General features: G+C 37.4%; 1 protein-coding gene across 1 annotated transcript; it reads left to right on the top strand.

Annotated features, from left to right (window-relative positions):
• Positions 1-526: 526 nt before the first annotated feature.
• On the top strand, positions 527-21,039 carry LOC113081961 (serine/threonine-protein phosphatase 2A 65 kDa regulatory subunit A beta isoform). Its single transcript, XM_026253859.1, has 15 exons — positions 527-686; positions 1,551-1,641; positions 1,763-1,863; positions 1,973-2,205; positions 5,029-5,176; positions 5,396-5,551; positions 10,261-10,375; positions 12,407-12,477; positions 13,503-13,637; positions 18,430-18,603; positions 18,808-18,868; positions 18,994-19,148; positions 19,464-19,606; positions 19,703-19,794; positions 19,999-21,039. Exons 1-15 carry the CDS (start codon positions 609-611, stop codon positions 20,013-20,015), a joined length of 1,770 nt encoding a protein of 589 aa, XP_026109644.1. The 5' UTR covers positions 527-608; the 3' UTR covers positions 20,016-21,039.
• Positions 21,040-21,207: the final 168 nt, after the last annotated feature.

The following is a 21,207-nucleotide window of genomic DNA, read 5'->3' as shown; positions in this document are numbered from 1 at the left end:
CACAAGCCCATTTAAGCATACAAGACATTTCCTGTGCATATTAAATAACGATTGTCGCAGTTCGCATGACCCTATTTCTTCCAAAGTGGGTTTGATTCTTATTTTATCTTGTGTTATTTAAGCATTTGCTTGTGGAAATCAAGTTTTCAAATTATGCATAGGGATTGTAATATATCAAGAAAAGAAAGACTTATTTCAGTTTCACTAATATATATATTATATTTTTTGTTAATATTTTGTATTAGATTGTATTTTTTATTTTTATTTTTACCAATTTTTATTAGTTATTGTTTATTTTTATATGTCCATTGGTTATTTTTTGTTTTGTTTAATAATCGTACAAATAAAAATAATAATGGAAAACAAATAAATGTCAAACATCATTCTGGTTCCTACTATCAGAAAAAGAATAGTCAATGAAAAAGTGACTGCAGTTAGTGTGCTGGGCTGCTGGGGCGCGCGCATCTCGAGCTCGTGCACTGTTTTGTGTTTGCTGGGGCGCGTGCATCTCGAGCTCGTGCGCGGTTTTGTGTTTGCTGGGCTGGGCGCATAGACAGTGAAGAGAAACCCCGTAGCAGGAACTAGCTAAGCAGCCGTTAGCATCCAAGATGGCGGGAGCAGACAGCGACGACTCTCTTTACCCTATTGCCGTGCTAATTGACGAATTAAGAAACGAAGATGTTCAGGTAAACAAAATCCGCATTTTAACACCAACTTCTAGCTTGAGAAATAGACTCGAGCGCGTAGAGGCTTGTATAGACAGCAGTAACCAACAGCAACCAGTAAAGTGGGCCTGTCCTAGTTTAGCTAGCCGGTTAGCAACAAATGCGATAATCAGTTATCAAGACACTACGGGACTAACCTTATATATTAAGTTCATAGACTGATAAAGTCAAAAACGTGCCGTTAGACACACCCGAATGTATTATTATTAGGTGTGTGAGTGAAATGACTTAGTTTCGTGTGTAAGTTAAATACAGTGTGACGCAGAGCAGTTTGTGCGGTTGCTAACACGGCTAGTACGTTACTGTGATTTAACTGAGTCACTTAAATACTTAAATAGAGTATCACAACATTTCATTACTAGACCTTTTAAAGCACAAACTAAGTGTGACTCAAATGTTGAATACTTTGCAATGGGAACACATTACCTACACACTGACAGCGTTCATGTCATTTTATATATATATTATATATTTTGTTTTAAATGTGTAAAATACACCAATTGGATATTATTAGCTACTGTGGCAATAAGGTGAGCTTATACTTTACCCCTTTACCCCTAAAAATACAAGACCCTACCGCTAAAAATTATAAGACTGGATTAAAAGAATATGAATCGAGAATAAATAAATGGTTTAGTTTTTTGGTCTCGGTGGATTGAAAATGTCATTATTCCTTTGGTCTGTCAGCTATCACACCATAATTTTAGAGTTTATTAGTTCTAAACATAGATCTATAATCCGTTTGGTCCCTCAGAAAGTCAGCTGCTTTGCTGTCAAATATATTGAGACTATCCACTTATAGATTTCTTTCCCTTTTCCCTGTAGTTACGATTGAACAGCATTAAGAAACTGTCCACCATCGCCTTAGCTTTGGGCGTCGAAAGAACACGCACAGAACTTCTGCCTTTCCTTACAGGTAAGTTTATTAAAACTTTTTTTTTTTGCTGGCTTATTTCCCATCAAAAATGACTATAACAGATTTATTTTAGGTTTAGTAAACTGCATAACTCTCAATTTCTCGTTTTCTGATTGATCAGATACCATCTATGATGAGGATGAAGTACTGCTTGCTCTTGCTGAACAACTGGGGAACTTCACCATGCTGGTTGGAGGCCCTGAATACGTGCACTGTCTCCTTGTAAGCTTTTTGACTTGATTTCATACTGAAATTGAATAAATGAAATAATTCAGAGTTTGAATTTGTTTGCTTGTTACTTGCTGATTTGTGTATTGTTGTTTTTTTTCAGCCCCCTTTGGAGAGTTTGGCTACAGTTGAAGAGACAGTGGTGCGAGACAAGGCTGTGGAGTCCCTGCGGAAGATCTCCCATGAACACTCTCCAGTGGACCTGGAAGTACACTTTGAGCCTCTGGTGAAGCGTTTGGCCAGTGGTGACTGGTTCACATCACGTACTTCTGCCTGTGGACTCTTCAGTGTCTGCTACCCACGAGTTTCCAGTACAGTCAAAGCTGAGATCCGCCAGTAAGTTTAACATATTTAGGAGAAATGTTTTTCTATAAAACTAAATTTTTATTTTGGAAATGGTGAAACAACGAATACAAGATTGTTCATACCAAGAGCACGCTGAGAAATCGCTTTAATAAATTAATAAAAACAGATTTAAATTTAAAACAAGGTCTTTACCATTGAAACTAAATAAAAGTATGCTATATAAATATTATTCCAAAATGTTAAAATCAAATAATGTTGGTGCGAATAAAACCAAGATGCAAAGTGTTTTATTCATCCAATAATAAAAAAAAAAAAATTAAGGTAATGATTCACATCTATATTTTTTTTACTTGAGCCAATGAAAGTAAATAACTATTGTCTCAACAACAAAAAATATAGATGTGAATCATTTCCCTAAAAATTTTAATTGGATGAAACACTTTTTTTCAGTTTGCTGCAGCAGGTTATTTTAAAATCAAATTCAGTCGATATAATTTTAAGGTAAAAAAAAAAAAGATCCTATACAGAACTGCCGTTTACTTCTGGCTTTTCAAACATGTAAGTTCTACTTTACAAAAAAAAATAAAAAATCAGCTTTGTCACAGTTAAGTCCGTTTAGTTTCTCATCCAACATGTGAGAAGTTGAGCTGAACATCCCTTCACTGTCTACGCTTGTGCAGGGACAGGTACAGTAGCCTACGCTCGTGCTGGAAAGGGACTCTTATTTTATGCAGTCCGCTTCCTGCTATCTGTGCCTCAGACATGTAGCTCTGCACTTCCAGCGCTGATCGGCTGTGTCCTGTGCACAGATTTCGAAATTCTTCCACACAAATGACATGATAGTGAATGATTACAATGCAGTCTGTGCACGCGGGCGTATTTCCGGAAAAATCGGCCGAAAAAAGTCCCAAAACCGGCTGATTGCCGATCGCAGCCGGTTCCGATTTATGGCCGGTCAACCGGTTGCATCCCTACTTGAGTCGTGATCTTTAATCAGAAATTCTGCTGAATACGTAAATGTAGTTAAAAAAAAAAAAAACATTAATATAATAGTCATTTAATTTAAATCAGCATAAATTAAAAAATGACAGTTAAATACTGGCATTTAAATAAAAAATGATGGTGACTGGAAACTGTTGTAATATATGGTACTAGATAGGTGGGTGATCCTCAAAAAATATCATTTTTTTTTTTTTAAGATTTATTAAAAAAATACAGTGCAAGAAATGCTTATTTTACATTAAAATCTTAAGTTTAGATATTAGATTTTTGTTTTGCATTACAGTGATGAGAATTTGGATTGAAAATGTGCTTAATTGTCATGAAAATGTCACAATGAAAAAAAACGTGTTAAATCAGGCATAATTTACTGTAAGTGAACTAAAATGTATTTCTTTTGATTTGAATAAAACACGATCTGGGCATGTTTTAACATAATATTCACACAAGTATAAATGTGTATCAAATGCATTTACACTAGGGCTGGGACAATGCGTCTAGGTCATCGAGTCGACGCAAAATATGCGCATCGATTCGTCGACCTGTTTTTATTTCTCTAAAAAACGTTTGCAAAACGTTTAACTTATGTGCGCTGAATATACGCGATGGATCAACATTCTGTCCAACGTTATATAACCAATCCAGGGGTTTTTCTGCATTGATCTTTTTTTTGGCGGCTGACAAAGCCTTATTTGATCGGTGAGTGATGAGAGAGAGCCCCAGCTACGCGCGCACACTCACAGTCTTCAAACAACACAAGCGCTTCTTGCTCTCTCTCTCCCTTGTGCATATTAATCAAAATCATTAAACACGATAGAAAAAGGGCGAAATCCAAAGTTTCACGCGCGCTCACAGTCTTCAAACTACACGAACACTGTCTTGCGCTCTCTCTCTCTCTCTCTCTCTCTCTCTCTCTCCCTTCCTCCCTCCCTCCTGCATATTAACCAAAATCATTAGACACGATAGAAAAAGGGCGGAACGCCAAAGTTTCACGTGAAGCATTCAGAGATTTTTTTTTTCTCCATGACAGGCTGCTGGCTCCCACTGTTAATTTTTTTTTGTTTGTTTGTTTTTTTTTTTTTTTTGGAAAAGTACTCTCTGTATTAGCTTAAAGCCCTCAAGTTTACATTGGTTACTGTATTCTTTCAATTGCTCTAAACAAGTATTTTGGGTGACCTTTTTATTGAAAGCTAGACATCAAGTTGTTGTTATTTTCATCTGAAAGAATAATTTTTTTCAGTAAGCTAGGCCCTATGTGTTCAGTAAGCTTGTTTCAGTAAGCTATGTGTTTTCAAGGCTTCAAGGTTTTATTGAATGCTATCTCTATACAAGTGCAAAGTAATGCATTCTTAGTCAGTCTTTTATTTTGTAATTTTAAGAGCAATAAACATATATTGCAATGTTAAGGAATTCTTGTTTAGATCGAAATCGAATCGGTCTGAAAAAATTAATCGTTAAATTAATCGATGCATCGAAAAAATTATTGCTAGATTAATTGTTTAAAAAATAATCGTTTATCCCAGCCCTAATTTACACTGTTCACATCACTTCGTTTTCTTGATGTGGCATATTCTTTGTATAAACAATATCAGCAGCTGTAAAATAGGGTTCCAGCTGGCTTATATCTTACTGAGTCTTATACTTAATGAATAACACATTCTGACGTCAGACACATTTTTGTCTGTTATTATTATACAATTATTCACTCTCAGTGTGAATATTTATTTAGATTAAGCATAATTATAGTTACAGAGTGTAAATGTTAAAATAACAAGTGGAAAGGAAAATCACTACCTCATTGTCTTCATTTTCCGTTTAATTGGAAACGTTAACACATGTGTTGTCTCTTCTCAGGCACTTCCGTACCCTCTGCTCTGATGATACTCCCATGGTGCGCCGTGCAGCCGCCTCCAAACTGGGTGAATTTGCCAAAGTGTTGGAGCTGGAGTATGTCAAGAGTGACATCATTTCTCTCTTCACTGCATTGGCATCTGATGAACAGGTCTGGTTTCAGTAATACTTGCTAAAATATACACACTCTAATTCCATCTTTACTCAAACCACAGCATAAAGGCTCTGAGCACATGTTGCATGACAAGACCATTGGAGGCTTGAAAGGTTGTCACTGTGTTTATGTAACTTAGGGCTGGAGTAGAACTGAATGGTAAATATCAAAGTGTTTTCTTCTGACATCTAAATGCAAACATTTACATCACTGTAGGACTCTGTTCGTCTCCTGGCTGTGGAGGCCGGTGTCAGTATTGCCACTCTGTTGCCTCAAGAGGACCTGGAAGCTCTGGTAATGCCCACTCTACGCCAGGCAGCAGAAGACAAATCCTGGAGAGTTCGCTACATGGTTGCAGATAAATTCTCTGATGTAAGTGTAACTCGCCATCGCTTTGCTGATAGCGCAAATCTTACTACGCTGAATTGACACTCTACATTTCAACTATATTATTGGTTGCATTTTCCTGTCAATATAATGGAGTTCATTTAGAATTATTTAGCTTTTTAAAACATCAGAAGATAAGCTGGTTTCTCAGGTAGTGGGTGGAGCTAATGTAATTTAATTGGATGGTGCTGATCTATTACCGTCCCTTTTTTGATTTTCAGCCAATCAGTTTGATGAACGCAAACAGTGTTATTTAATATTCACGAACCTGGCAGCTTATCAATTCCGTAGTGCATTGTATATTGTTAGTATGGTAGCAGGGCTCGACATTAACTCTTGTCCGCTTGTCCGGTACAAGTAGATTTTGTGAAGGGGCAAGTGAAAGAAAATTTTACTTGCCCGACTGGACAAGTAAACTGATCAAAATTTTAATAACAAACAATAAGAAGCGCAGCACCAAAACTTTGGTGATAATTAATCTGATTTTATTACTTTCAGTGTAAACTGTGACTAATAATGGATAATGTATTGACAGTATCGAGGTCACGTCAGTTTAGCCCCTTTCACACTGCACGTCGGACCCGCAATATTTCCGGAACATTGCCGGGTCGCAACCACGTCCTGGAATTGATCACCGAACCCGGGTCGGGGACCTAGTAACATTGGGGGGTTCGACCCGGGACGAGCGCTGTGTGGGACTCTTTTACCGGCTGTTTTGAAAGAAGATCAACATTCGAGAGGAAAACATGTGCAAACTATAATGAAGAAGAGATCAGTTAGTTACTCACTTTCTACGCTGACGCCGAGACCGTTTGCTTGCTTCAGTGAAAGTATAACATTCCTAGCGTTGTCGACTCGTACATTACACGTCACGCGCTGATGTCACGTGTCGTTACGGGATCTTCAAGGGTTGTGTGTGAAAGCACGCACATATACCGGGTCATCACTGGCAGTGTGAAAGTGCCAAATCTAGTGACCAGGGACCAATTGCAGGAACACTTTACCCCTGTATTTGCCGGAATGGCAGTGTGAAAGGGGCTTTAGAGGCTCATGCAGCCGGTCTGTCTCGTGGACAAATCAACACTATCAGTGCAACGGCACACACAAAGAAACAAACATGAACAAACATACTGCGGTAGAAATAATATAATATTCTATATAATAAGTGCAACATCACACGACCAGGAGTAATGTTTTCATGACTTTCAGCTCGATTCCAAATGTGATGTTGATTTTATACTTTAGTTAAATCAAGTATATATTAACGGACTTACGTTTTAGACACATTATGGATCGTTTTTGCTCCATTTAAAAAAAAAAATAGTTCTAAGCAAAGTAACAGCAGAACAGTCTTTCTTTAGTTACTAAATAATTCATTTTTGAACGAGTCAATGATTTAGTGAGCCGTTTATAAAAACAGTTACTTGCTTAATTTATTGAATGAATAAGCCGTTTTAATGAATCGGTTCGTGTCATCACGAAAGCATATCCTTTTCACGTGTTATTTAGCCTTGCCACTCGCCAATTTAACCATTCAAAAGACTTGAAAGCATTCAAACACAAGACACAGAAAAGCTGAACTGAGTACTTGTTACTCGCGCGCTGTGTTCGGTGTGTGCGTGGAGAGAGAGCCACGTCTCACAGACACTGAACCGAGCTCTCCTTTGCAAAGTTCTTCTTTTAAGTTCATCCTGCACCTGAACGAACAAAAACAAATCGCAGTTTAAACAAACAGAAAAGGATGTGTAAGAGCCCACTTCACCACCGCCGTGTTCTGGTGTTCAGGCTCACGCAGAGAGAGGCGTCTCAAAACACTTGAACACCGAATTTGTCAGTTTTTGTTCTTGTAACCGACAAATACATACAAAATATGTCAAAATACCCGTCTTGGATAGTATGTTCGAAAACACTGTCAGTTATATCTTAAGTGAAAGTAAACGGTTGAGAAAAAAAATAGTATAAATCGTAAAGTGACCGTGCCTAATTTAGCTACTAAATAGTTTAAATGAAATTAATTTAAATGAAAGAAAATAATATTATATATAAATATGTTGGGCTGTATGCGGCTCATGCGCACTTAACACATGCAAGTGACTGTGAGTGGCCGTGACGGTATGTAAATGCATCATCATTCACAATGTACAAATTAAGCTTTTAATGTGATTTAATATATATATATATATATATATATATATATATATATATATATAAGCCTCAACAATCAATCATTCACCTCTCAGAGTAAAAAAAAAGTTACTTGTCCAGGGGAAAAGTCTTTTTTTTTTTTTTTCTTTTTTTTTTTGGCACAAATGTAATTTATTCTGAAGCAGTCTAATCAGTCCTCTATCAGGTATTACTTTAATTAGCATATTTTTTATATTTGGCTTAAATTGATTGCTGTTACACTTACAATATTTTCCTAAACTGATTAAATGTACAGGGCTGTATTCATAAAGAATCTTAATGTAAAACGTAGCTCCTAGTGACAATTCTAAGAAAACTCTTAGAAATGTGGGAGTTTACTCTTAAAATTAAAGAAAAAATCCTAGTAAAGAAAAAAGTAATTCAGAAAGCATCTTAACCCTTAAAAGAGGTCTTAAGGTCAAACTTGTTAGGAGCACAGATGAGGACTTTTAAGAGGCTTAAGAGTTTCTTTAGCAGAGGAGAAAATGGCAGAAAGATGAGAGGCAGAAGAAATGTGTTGCAGACAATGGATGACAGTGAGTTAATAAGACGGTATAGATAATTTATAATTTAATATATAAATGAAAGTAATCACTACATTACAATATTTGGCATCTGGGAAAATGCAACAATGCAATAGTGATGATTTGGGTCTGTCACAAACTTCTGTAAGCAGAGTGATCACAAACAATTACAGCACTTTCAGAACATCTTATTGTGTCGCAGTTCATTTCGTTTCACTGGACATTCCCACCTTGCAGGCTCAAAAAACTGCATTTATGAATATAGCAGGCTTATATGTGCGCACAAGCAGAGGGAATGAACCGTTAATAGTTTGTGCTATATGCTCCCATGTCTGCTTCTTGTGCCTTGCTGTGACACCCGGCCCGAGTTTTCCTTTAAGAATGGCCTTGTTCATCCACTAACTGGGCTAACAGTAAACAGTGTTCTTCTGTCCAGTTTGGCTTTCTCGCCCTTCTTGGTTTTGATTCCATGTTTGATACATTAAAACCAACATTCAAACCACCGCTTAAATAGGACAGCAATCACTGTAATTGGAAAGAGTGGAACAATTTTTATCATTCTAAGCCAATCAAATACCTTATAGGTAATTAAAAGCATAGTAAATAAAAGGATTTAGATACATATAATGTGTGTTTGTGTGTGTGTGTGTGTGTGTGAGAGAGAACGGTAAAATAGGAAAAATGACGCATGTAAATTCAAAGTGAGAATTAGAATAGACCCTATACTTAAAATCACTCTTTTTTTTCCTTCTTGGATGACCAACCAATAGCAGTCTTCAAAAGATTGTGTCATACATAGCAACGGGGTCAACCCCGCCTCCTCACTAAGATGAAAGTGTTTGTCTTTTCCTTACTCAGAGTTGCTCTCAGATCGGTCCAGAATCTCTTAAGCTATGACTCATACGTAAAAGTTTTAAGCTAAATTAAGAGTTTTCTGAGAGGATTCTTAGAATCTTTATGAATACGGGCCCAGGTCTCCAATTACGTTGAATTCTTACATTTGAACAATACATTAAGTTACAATAATAAGACACTATATGATTGTTACTATTCAATTTAAATCAGTATAAACAAACTCCATCTGTCCACTGCAGAGAAAACACAAAAGCTGCATCGAAAGTGCCATTTAGATGTATTTACTCAGACTGACTAATGAAGAAAGGTTCCATAAATTCAATTACTCAAAATGTAACACTTTGTGAAAAATAGATCCAAATCTGCAGTCTGTTGAAGCGTATTCTACTCCATATGTATGCTTTACTAGTATGGCAAATTTGCTGATATATCAAAGGTGACAAAAGCTTCAATCTCGTTTTGTAAATTTGGCAATATAAGCTGAGTAACTACTCTCACAATTTATAAAAAAATTAACTTTTAAAGACTGATTAAAAACGACTTAATCTTGTGTGGTTCATGAATATTGTTTCAGCAGTGGCAGAGCTCTACCACTGAATAGCGATGCAGCCGTCACTTCTGTGTGATGTGAATTTGTGCACCCTTTAACTTTGTTTTATAGTGCTGATTTTATATAATATACCTGGAAGCCTCTTCCCTACTAAGGTTCAACAGCTGGCTCACAGTTTCAGGATGCCACCTCATTAGAGTTGACTGGTCTTTATAATCCTGTTGTGATGCTCATTGTTGTGCAACTTGACCTAAATGCAGTTCCTTTCAGTATTATTTTGTCATGTCATGGGATGATTTTGGATTATCCTGAGCCACTTGAAATGTTGGATATTTTCAAGGAAACAATGCAGTTAAAAATACCTAGCAAAATCCTGGGTTAAAAAGCAATGAGGAAAGGCATTTTGATCTGCTTTTAGAAAGGAGAATTATGTACCACATCTCATGAAAGATGCTAGAATAGCCTTGATTGTATCCTAGCATGCACCGGAAGTGCCTTTGTCCTTGAATCTGCAGGAAACACTGAAGTGCTACTGCGAAATGGAAATGTGAAGTGACATACTTGTCTCTGTGAATTTACAGCTGCAGAAGGCTGTGGGTCCAGAAATCACAAAGAATGACCTAGTGCCAGCCTTCCAGAATCTTCTGAAAGACTGTGAGGCTGAGGTTCGTGCTGCTGCTGCAAATAAAGTCAAAGGTGAGAGAAGACGCTGAAGCAGCCATCTGCTAGTAATGTCACCAAGTACCTCTGCTATTAATTTGCATATTACGTTTAAATAGGCTAAATTAAGCTGCACAAGTCGCATAGGTCAAAATTACGTTGTTGAGAGAAAGTGTATGTCAAATTTTATTACATTACGAATAATGTGAAATACTGGGATTTTAAATATTCAGATTATATATATCAGGGTTTCCGTTGTCCGGTAATTGCCGGACATTGGCCGGAAAAAAAATGAAATGTCCGACAAAATTAAATCTCTCCGGTCAAATTGTCCGAATAAAATTGCCTAATAATCCCGCCCCCCCTAACACAATCTGAATTTGAGAATAAGCCTAAAATGTATAAAGCAAAAATACACCGAACTTTGGCTATGTTATGAAGGAACAGGCTCGTTTGAAAGTTATTAAACATTATTACATGGCTTGGTTGCATTCCAATGTGGAATGCGGTCTGTTATTTCTTGATATCAGACCGCTGCGAAGCACTAGCGGCGCCAGGATTTTGATTGTAGGTGTGCCTCCAGAAAACTGGATGGGCCAGTTAAAATAAGCCAAAAAAAATAAAAATAAAATAAAAACGGGTTCCCATTTCATCTCCGTTTCAGCGCTTTTCTGGGCACTGAGGACAGCGACTCAGTAGCCTACCTGAATTTAATGTGTAATTAGCATAGGTAAAAAAAAAAATTCGTTTTAAATTGTTAAAAAGACATTTCAAGCTTTCTTAAGATATATTTCATGTCTGTGAGGCCTACGCTGAGTTTCGTAAAATTAGGATGAGATGCACTCCAGTTTACTAGCAATGCAAGTGGCCGCGAGGGCGCCTGCATCATTAGGCCTGTCGTCTGCTATATTTGCTTCTTATGTATTAAATCCAGGCAATTGGTTGATAAAAAAATTATAAAAATTAAGATACAATTTATACAAAACGAAATTCACTTCAAAAAAGTATTTCTAAACAAAACTTAAGTGGTCAAAATCATGTCTGACCCGCTCCATGTCTCTCGATATTGCGCATCTTATCTTACTCGTGCGGTTCACTTTTCATAATCAACATAAATTAAAAAATAACATTATAATATTTTAACAAATATTAAACTAAATAAGCTTATTTAATGGCTACAACATGTATAGTAGACCTAGAGTCTCTATTTGTACAAATTGCTGCACATTCATTTCATTCTGAATTTTGCACACATAAGTTGAAATGCATTTGTTTGTGCATGCATGTAAAACATATCTGCAACTTTTATCAAGTTCACTGATAATTATGTGTGCATTTATGAATTATTATCTTAATCTATAATGAAACAAGGACGAAACATATGCTTTGTTTGTTTAGAATGGAATGGATCGCAAATAGATCCAAATGAAGAAATGAACCATTTACATATTGAACATATGAACATATTAGTAATATGCATTGCTAAGAACTTCATTTGGACCACTTAAAATGTGGTTTTCTCATTGTTTATCACAGCTGATCACGGTTGGAAGTCAAATGGCTTTGTGCACCATTGAGAAAGTGATTAGCTACACCTGATTGAGTTTACAAGTCATTTTTAGGAGAGGTGATCCATTTTCCAACTCGGTGGTGAATAATTTTTTTTCTTTACATGTTGTCATGACATATCTTTCACGTGACGTTATGAGTAAATAACACTGGATAAAGCAAAAGCTGTGTCCATTTTCTTTTCAGGCTTGATTAGGTTTCACAAAAATTGACACGTTGTGAAAAATACTGTAATTTATATACATAATTAGTATTTGCTGAAATTGCCTCTTTTTTGTAATTTTCTAGCTTAATATTTTGTCATATAAACAGCTTTTTCGTTTGTAGCACTCTTTTCAAACTGTGGTTCAAAGACTGAATGTGTATTTTAAAGCTCCATCTAGTCTGGAGTTAATTTGTAAAATGGCTTTTAATAGTGTTTTTCTCTGATAATCATGAAATGACTACTGAAATGTTTGTATTGTGATTACCCTCAATGATTATTTTTCTTGTCCTCAGAATTCTGTGAAAATTTGCCAGAGGACAGTAGAGAGACTATCATCATGACTCACATTCTCCCCTGTGTTAAGGTAAAATTATTTTTCACTAAGCACTTTTTGACATCTCTTCAGTCTGTCCCATTTCAGAGTTGTGCATCATTGTTCCAGTGCTAATCACATTTAATTGGTGCACAGTTCCAATCCTGGTTCAGTTACTGGCAGATAACTCTCGAGTCAGCATCTGTTCTCTTAGCATCTAAGACTTAAACAAGATCAGATTAACAGCCTGTCATTGTGTCTATGCTCTGACCTACTACCTGCAGCAAAACTACAATACTTGTCTGCTCTGGATTGCTTTTACTGTATATCAGTCACTGTATTCTTCTGTGTTGTAAGAAGCATAGTGTTCTGGTGAAAATGACTAAACCTCTGTTATCAAGGTTTTCTTGCTAGCTAATATATATATATTTTTTAAATGTGTTATTTGTTTTGGGTATGTAATATTTAGTGCATATTTTTGCCCAATCCAGGGAATTTAGTACAATACGAAAGTTCATTGATTTTTCTTTTTCTTTCATTTGAAACCAGATAGAAGTATTCCAACAGCAAGATTAAGTCTAACATCTAACCAAAAAAAGCTTGAGATTTGTAACATTTGAGTTAAAAACAAACTTGAAACAATAAATCAGTACCAAAACGCAGTCCTTCCCACCGATAGCCAAAATAGATCTGCCAGTGTTATATAGAAATTTACCATTGTATCTCTACTGCTTTTATGGTTACATGGTCTATATACTAATACTCTCTGGTAGGATCAGTAGAAAAATACTCAAGATCCAGTATATATTGATAGATACTAGGGCTGTGCAAATAATCAAATGCGATTTTCATTTGCATCTCGTCAGTGAAGCTGGTTCTGTGATTAGTAGTAAATCTCCAGCACATGCTTTCAGATTTTAATACACAGAACCGTAGTTCACTGACAAGCGATGCAATATTGTGTTCATAATCACAGGCAATTCATTGTCCCTAACTGATACCTGTGAGATTATTTGAGAGTTGTATTGAAGCATTGATATTCATTGACGATGTGTTTTTTGTTCCTCTGTCAATAGGAACTTGTCTCAGACACTAATCAGCATGTGAAGTCTGCTCTGGCATCAGTCATTATGGGTCTCTCCACCATTTTAGGCAAAGACAACACCATTGAGCACCTGCTTCCCCTTTTCCTGGCCCAGCTCAAAGATGAGGTAAGCCTGCTATGTTTGTGTGTGTGTGTGTGTGTGTGTGTGAGAGAGACAGAAAGGAAAGGTCTGGCTGAGGTAATTTGCGTCATGTTCCAGTCACAGATGATACTTCTGTGCAACTGCTCACTTTGATCCTGTCGAGGTGAGGCATTGCTAATGCTAGCCTTTTAGTGGAAAGCAGAAAGCATTGAAGTGAGAGATGAATGAATCTCGCGTCTCATCTCTTTATTTACTGGGGTTTTTTTGTTGCTTGCTGCTGTCTGTATTGCGATCACTTTTCTTTAAGCTGCTTGGGAGAAGTCTTTGAAAATCGTCAGTCACACAGACTACGCAAACTAAATGGAACAAAGCCACCTGGACTGCAGCGTGCATTGATCCATGTTTTAAGACAGGAAGCAGTTTTCTATTCTGTGTCAGTTCTTGTGCTGTTGCTCTGCAATAATAATAATAATAATAATCCTGTTTTCATAATAGTCAGCCTATGTATTTTGACAAAACTAATTTTTATGCTGTGCAATAATACACTGGTATTTCAGGGTTATATTAACTTTTTTTCCTTGGTAGCACTGGTGCTCCAAACTTCAAGAAGTTAGGTGCACTAAGAAAAATGAAGGAGCACCCACTGAATATTAAGGAGTATCACAACTGACAATTGAACGGGAGGCTGGCAACATCCTAATGGATTAAAAGCTTCAACAATTGAATCTAGTCCCGAATTCTTTGCCACATACTTGGCCCCGCATTTCTTGTTGCATCAATCTTTCATGGCCAATTCCGTTTGCTGATGTTTTAGAAGCGAGTAAGCTGATTCTTATAGCCGAATGTTACAATACATCATTAGCTTTTTTTTTTATGCAAGAGACACAAATATGACTGTGAACAAGCAGTTTGTTTGCTCTATTACGGTCTGTATCTGTAGCCATATAAAACAGACTACAACAGGATTTTATTCATGATCCAAACAAAGATGTTGCATACATGAAATTCTGCTACATAAAATATCTGCACTGTGCAAAAACAGCACGTCTGAATGAAAGTGCTGATTCACACTCTGACAGCAGGTGGCACTGATGGAACAGCAGCAATAGAGCATTTCCTTGCTGCACTGCTTTTTTTATATATGCAATATACGGAGGCAAAATGAGAAGAAAAAACATAATTTCAACTTTTTTCAAGACCGTCAGTTCCCCTCAGAAATACATTCATTTAAACATCCACCACCAATACAGTATTTAGGATTTTCTTTGTATAATCCGCACATTGTGAACAGTGAGCTTGCTCTGTCTGCTACAGTATTTTTTTACTTTTGCATCCATCTTCAGCGTCTCTGGCATCTGTTAACGGCCGTTTATAGACTTCGTAGTATTTCCATGCAAATGTCATTTTGACAGATGATTTCAATGCAGTTTGTGCAATTCAGGAACTGAGATTTGCTGAATTAAAACAAAAACCATTTGGAGCAAAAACTGGTCAGTTCCGAGTTGGCTCCCTGACCCCGTCAAGTGACAGAGTGCAGTGAAAATCAGTAATTGACACTAATATAACGAATCTAAGATATGCATTAAAGTTAATAATGAACCGGTCATTGTATCGGCTCACAGCAGGCACATATTGGGGAAGTCATATGGGGGAAGTCGTGGCCTAATGGTTAGAGGGTTGACTCCCAATCGAAGTGTTGGGGGTTCTAGTCTCGGGCCGGACGGAATTGTGGGTGGGGGGAGTGCATGTACAGTTCTCTCTCCACCTTCAATACCACGACTTAGGAGCCCTTGAGCAAGGCATCGAACCCCCAACTGCTCCCCGCAGCATAAATGGCTGCCCACTGCTCCGGGTGTGTGCTCACAGTGTGTGTGTGTGTGTGTGTGTGTGTGTGTGTGTGTGTTCACTGCTCTGTGTGTGTGCATTTCGGATGGGTTAAATGCAGAGCACAAATTCTGAGTAGGGATGTCAAATTTCGATTATTTCCATGATCGATCGTCGTTTAAATTAACGATCAATTAATCGATTAATCGTTAACCATAATACTGCAAAATGCGTCTATTGCAGGCACGCAGTCAGCGGTATGACAGGATGTGCAAAAGCCACACACACACACACAAAACGCTTTCTCACTTGAATTAAAGAGGTTTTAGTCTGAATAAAATGCTAGTAGCAGGATTATAAAATGAATAGATGCGATTATGATCATTTGATAAAATGAAGAGAGCGCGCCATACTTTTGAGGTCATTTTACTTTGTTGACAGTTTCCAATCCCGCACGGAGAACGCTGAACGCGCCTCTTTAAATGGTTTTGTGGTGCTCGTTGTTGTATTTTAAAGCACAATTGCAATGTTTTCAACTGACATTATTGTATAAAATTATCCGAAATGTGGAGCGCGTGTGACTGCGCTGCACATTAAGTGAACTAAATCGGCGCTGCTGCACCAAAACACAGTTGCTCACATTAATTTGATCCTGCTGGATTCTGTCCTAGAAAATGTCAGATTTTTAAAAATCCGGCATACAGCGCATTAGATCGTGACAGTGCATGCGTGCACACGAGGATGAGCGAGCGCGGCTTAGGCTAGATTTATTTGGAGGTTATTGCTCATGTCTCATTCGGCACAAATCGAAATGTTTCCATATTCGCAATGTATTTGAATGTTAAACTATTATTTATATTATAAACTAGGCTTGTACTTAACACGCATTCGCATATAGACGGAAAAGATGATCCTCTTCATATGAGCAAAAACGTCCTTGGCATAACAGCAGAGTGGACCGGTATACTACGGTCTATTTAAACTGACCAGTGTAACCTTTTAATGTTTAGTTGACATTTTATTTTGATAATGAACAGACTGCGATGTAAGTTTGAATCGCTAGAATACGTTTGCAGCAGGCTCCGGGGCGATCGAAACAGCTGAGACATTAAAAATATATATATATTTTCCGCAGAACTGTTTACTTTCATTTGTGCACACTCACAATAAAAACAGAAGATTTGTGCTCTTGTGAAATAAAGCAAACAAACAGAATGCGTTGTCATCCTTTTTTTTTTTTTTTTGTGAACTTATGGAGCGCCCACACTTCTGTTTTAAATCCGTTAATCTTAATTAGCCTATTTAAGTCGGATATATTTCGCATTGCCTATTTAAAAAAAAAAAAAAAACATGAAAACAAATTGTTATTTTTATGTTGGGCCTATTACTTAGTAGGCTATAAATTTTCCTTAAAGCATCCCATTTTGTCCCAGGGCTTAGAACCTGTGCCCTAGTCAGGTCCATGCAGAAACTTGTGAACGATGCTCGGCGTCACCGTTTAGTGACAGCAGTGAATGCTCCAGGAATGTGTCGGTCACAGCGCCTATTAATCGCTGTTTTGAATCCAGCAATTATTTATTTAGAAATGATAAGATCTGATTATGACAAGTGTGGTATAAAAGCTTTGTTTATTAGAGGAATAATAGGTTAACTGGAAAATGTTAGATCGCGACCATGCTTTTGGACCCCATAGTCTTCATTTACGCGGCTTTGTTCTGGTTTGCCGGTTGGTCACGAATTTCCACAAATTCAGTATATTTAGGCATCGTTTCTTTTCCTAAATCTTCATAGTCTAACCCTCTAATTTCCCAGGTTTATTTTATTATCTTTCGCTTTTAATAACTGTTTTCGCATCTCTTACTGTGGTAAACATGGGAAGGGAAATTAAAGATTTCATGAATTAAGAATTCGTTTGATTTATTAATTTGTTCCCTTATTTCACTTAAATCATGGGTTATTTAGGGAACAAAATTAATGAAACATGGACAATTGCCACATTAATAATTCGTAGGAATGAATTAACAAGTTGTAGGAATGAATAGACTACCTGTCATGTCACTGTGTCCCGCAGCCCTGCAAAGCGCACGATATAAAAAAGTTATCTGATGAAATGATTAGTAACTACATTTCTATTGCATTTTATGTTGAAGAACTTTTATGTTGTTTCTATTTTAATGTACTTTAAAGTTTAAATCACATTAAAAGCTTAATTTGTACATTGTGAATGAATGATGATGCTTTTATATATCGTCACCGTCACTCACAGCCGCTCGCACGTGTTGAGTGCGCATGAGCCGCACGCAGCCCAACATTGAATCGGTTAACCGACCATCGATAGCCTTAATCGATTGCATCTCTTATCGACAATTAATCGATCATCGATTAATCGTTGACATCCCTAATTCTGAGTATGGGTCACCATGGCTGAATGTCACTTCACTTCACTTCACATATTGTGTAGTAATTTGCAAACGTTTGGCAGAGAAATGAAGACAACAATCATGTGCATATGCGACCAAAACGATCACAGTTTAGAGCTCTGTATTTAATGGTTAACATTCTTGCTGACTGCATGCAGAGATTAACATACAGTGCAATATGCTTTTTTAATTGCAGACAAATTGCTTGATTGGGACCGTTTAATGAATCATTTGAACCTTTTGGTGAATCAGTTTGAATAGAGAAACCAAGTGAAAAAAGAATCTGAAATTTTATTTGTTGGGAAAAAAATTGAAAGTTATAGTATTTTTTTTGTATTTATATATTGTTATAGTGACTAATTGTTTTTTTAATTTTAGTAATGTGCTTTTATCATTTACATTTTTTGTTCCTCTTTAGAGTTAATTTTTGTTTTAGCTTTAGTATTTTATTAAGTTGCACATTTTTGCATCACACAAATGTTTTTTCCATTTAAACAAAAAATATTTTTAATACCGTAGTCATATTATTTAGCATGTTATCTCTAATGTTAAAATTTGTATCCTTCCTGTAGTGTCCAGAGGTTCGCCTCAACATCATCTCCAACTTAGACTGCGTGAACGAGGTGATTGGAATCCGCCAGCTCTCCCAGTCTTTGCTTCCAGCTATTGTTGAGCTAGCGGAGGATGCCAAATGGCGAGTGCGACTGGCAATCATTGAGTACATGCCCCTTCTGGCTGGACAGCTGGTGAGTCCCGATCGTCAGTGTCCCAGAATGCTTTATCCTGATATAGGGTTCGGAATGTTCCATTGGTCAGTTCTTATTCTTCAGTCCCTCTTAACAGTTTTAAGCATTTAACGAATAAGACTGTTAGTTTATTGCTGCCGTGTCTTGTAAGCTAATCAAACTAATAAGAGGTATACTTTTTCCTTCTCTTTCTCGTGCTTCCAGGGTGTGGAGTTCTTCGATGAGAAACTCAATTCTCTGTGTATGGCGTGGCTCGTCGACCATGGTAGGTTACTTTTAAGGAAAGCTCACTATTTTTAAAATGTTCAAAATGTAACAAAATTAGAAATGGCTGTTATAATGTGTTGGAGTCTGTCAGGAGACTAACACTTTGGTCTCTGTGATCTTCAGTATATGCCATCAGAGAGGCAGCCACCGGTAACCTGATGAAGCTGGTGGAGAAGTTTGGAGCAGAGTGGGCACAGAACACCATTGTGCCCAAAGTTCTGGGCATGGCTAATGACCCCAACTACCTGCACAGGATGACTACCCTCTTCTGCATTAATGTGAGTCAGAGCTTCTCAGCTTTAACTGAGTCACAGGAATGTATGGGCTGGCGCTGATGCTCTACATGGAAAAGAGCAGTTTGACGAACATTTTGACCTTAAAATACATTCAAATCTGTCTCGTATTCTCTTTGTAGAATGGTGCATCATCCATGAAATAGTATTTGACTGCTATCAGTTTTCATGATATTAGATTTTCACTACATGATTATCATGACCAAAAGAATTTACAATGATGATATCATTGCAATCTATAAAAATTGCGGTGGCAAAAATAATAGAAAACCCCCTGATGTGTGTAACTGTCTGTTTTAGGCCCTGTCAGAGGTGTGTGGACAGGAGATTACCACCAAACACATGCTCCCTGTAGTTTTCAAGATGTCCAATGACCAGGTAGCCAATGTACGCTTCAATGTGGCCAAGTCTCTTCAGAAGATTGGACCCGTGCTGGACAGCAAGTATGTTCATCCGCATTTATATAACACTCACATTTCTCTCAATGTGACTCACTTCAGCATTACGTCTCTCATTTTGTATATTTTTTTTCATTCTAGCTGTCTGCAGACGGAGGTGAAACCAGTGCTGGAGAAACTGGCGTCAGATCAAGACATGGATGTGAAATATTTCGCTCAAGAGGCCATCAGTGGTGAGTTCTGCAACGGCTGCTCTTGAGTGTTGTGCAACTAGTGACGCAAACCAACAAGCTACCATCATTCTTAAATACCTGCATCGGTGCAAACTGATGACTCACAATTATGTAACACTTCAGTTAAAAAAACAAGACAAATATGTTTATTTTAATATGACGAAACAGACAGGTCTGACACTTCTTATTGCTCTCTCCCTACAGTTCTTTCCCTGGCCTAATGTACCACCTTTGCTGAACGTAAGACCCATCTCTCAAGTTGACCTCCATTGTATTTATTGACATCTTGGATCGTCCACTGGACTGTTTATGGAAAAACAATGTGTGCCGTTTCCTCTCCATAAGAAATGATTTAGGGATACTTGGCTTCTCTAAGTGTTTTGTTCAACTCTTCACCAAACAAACCATCTTGATCTCTTCATTCTCACCCCCAATCTTGAATCTCTGTGTATCTTCACTCACTAACCCCCTGGGGTCACACACTTAGATGGTGTTTTACTATCCGCATAACAAAATAATAAAGCATCATAGGATTAGAAAAATATAGATGTTTTGAGGCATCAGTTGTCCAGATTTAATGTCAGTCATCTGATCTGATGGACTGAATCAATTTTGCTCTTAGTGCCGATTTTAAGAGTTGACCCATGCATGCACACAGCATGACAGAGGGGCGAATCACTACTGCATCTATCATTGATTACTGTTCCTGTGCTCTGTCTTACACTGATTGTTGTTGAACCAAGACCCAATAAAGCACTAGCCGTATGTCCGTCCAAAGCGGGCTCCAATACTGTTCCTCTATTCTCAAAACTTATATTCTTAAAGGGACCATGACAGATTTCCATCTGCTTCCTGTAACTGTTATAACCGTGGATGGGTGTTCCAAAACGGCCCGTTTTATCTTCAGAAGGCAAGCGTCTCCATTCTGTGCCATTGACCGTGTTGCACATTTTCTCTTTTTGTTGTGTCCTTTATATGAATGCATCTGCATGCCTCTTGCACACAGGTTCCATAGACGGTCAGTATATTGAGAAGCTCATTAATCACAGGGCATCTTAAACTCTCTCCCTTAACACATTGCTTTTGCCTGTGATGTTGACTGTCTGATTCTTCAGCTTTAGAGTGCAGTCAGTATAGTAGTATCTTCTATGTTATGAGTGTCATTAGAATGTGCTTTGGGTTTTATATGAATATGGTCACATTGCCCTTGATAGAAGGAAACTCAATAAAGAACGTTATATAACCCCATTTCACTGTGTGTGGACTTTCTGTAATCCATCAGGTCATATACAGTAAAACGCAATATAGCATGAGGATGTGTCTAAGCTGGGAGTGGATTGCAGGAGATGTTTATTGAAGGAGGCATATAATGAGAAATCAAACTCCCGTCATCTTTGGAAATTAGTTTTTACA

This window comes from Carassius auratus, chromosome 5, assembly GCF_003368295.1.
Source record: "Carassius auratus strain Wakin chromosome 5, ASM336829v1, whole genome shotgun sequence".
Classification (NCBI taxonomy): domain Eukaryota; kingdom Metazoa; phylum Chordata; class Actinopteri; order Cypriniformes; family Cyprinidae; genus Carassius; species Carassius auratus.
The sequence above is the reverse complement of the archived record's forward strand: the minus strand, read 5'-3'. Positions and strand labels throughout refer to the sequence as shown.

Excerpts from the sequence above, each read along its gene's own strand:
- LOC113081961 (XM_026253859.1), top strand. The coding sequence starts at position 609 with ATGGCGGGAGCAGACAGCGACGACTCTCTTTACCCTATTGCCGTGCTA. Across the intron at positions 1,642-1,762 it reads ACTTCTGCCTTTCCTTACAG|ATACCATCTATGATGAGGAT; the intron begins GTAAGTTTATTA and ends CTGATTGATCAG. Across the intron at positions 1,864-1,972 it reads AATACGTGCACTGTCTCCTT|CCCCCTTTGGAGAGTTTGGC; the intron begins GTAAGCTTTTTG and ends GTTTTTTTTCAG.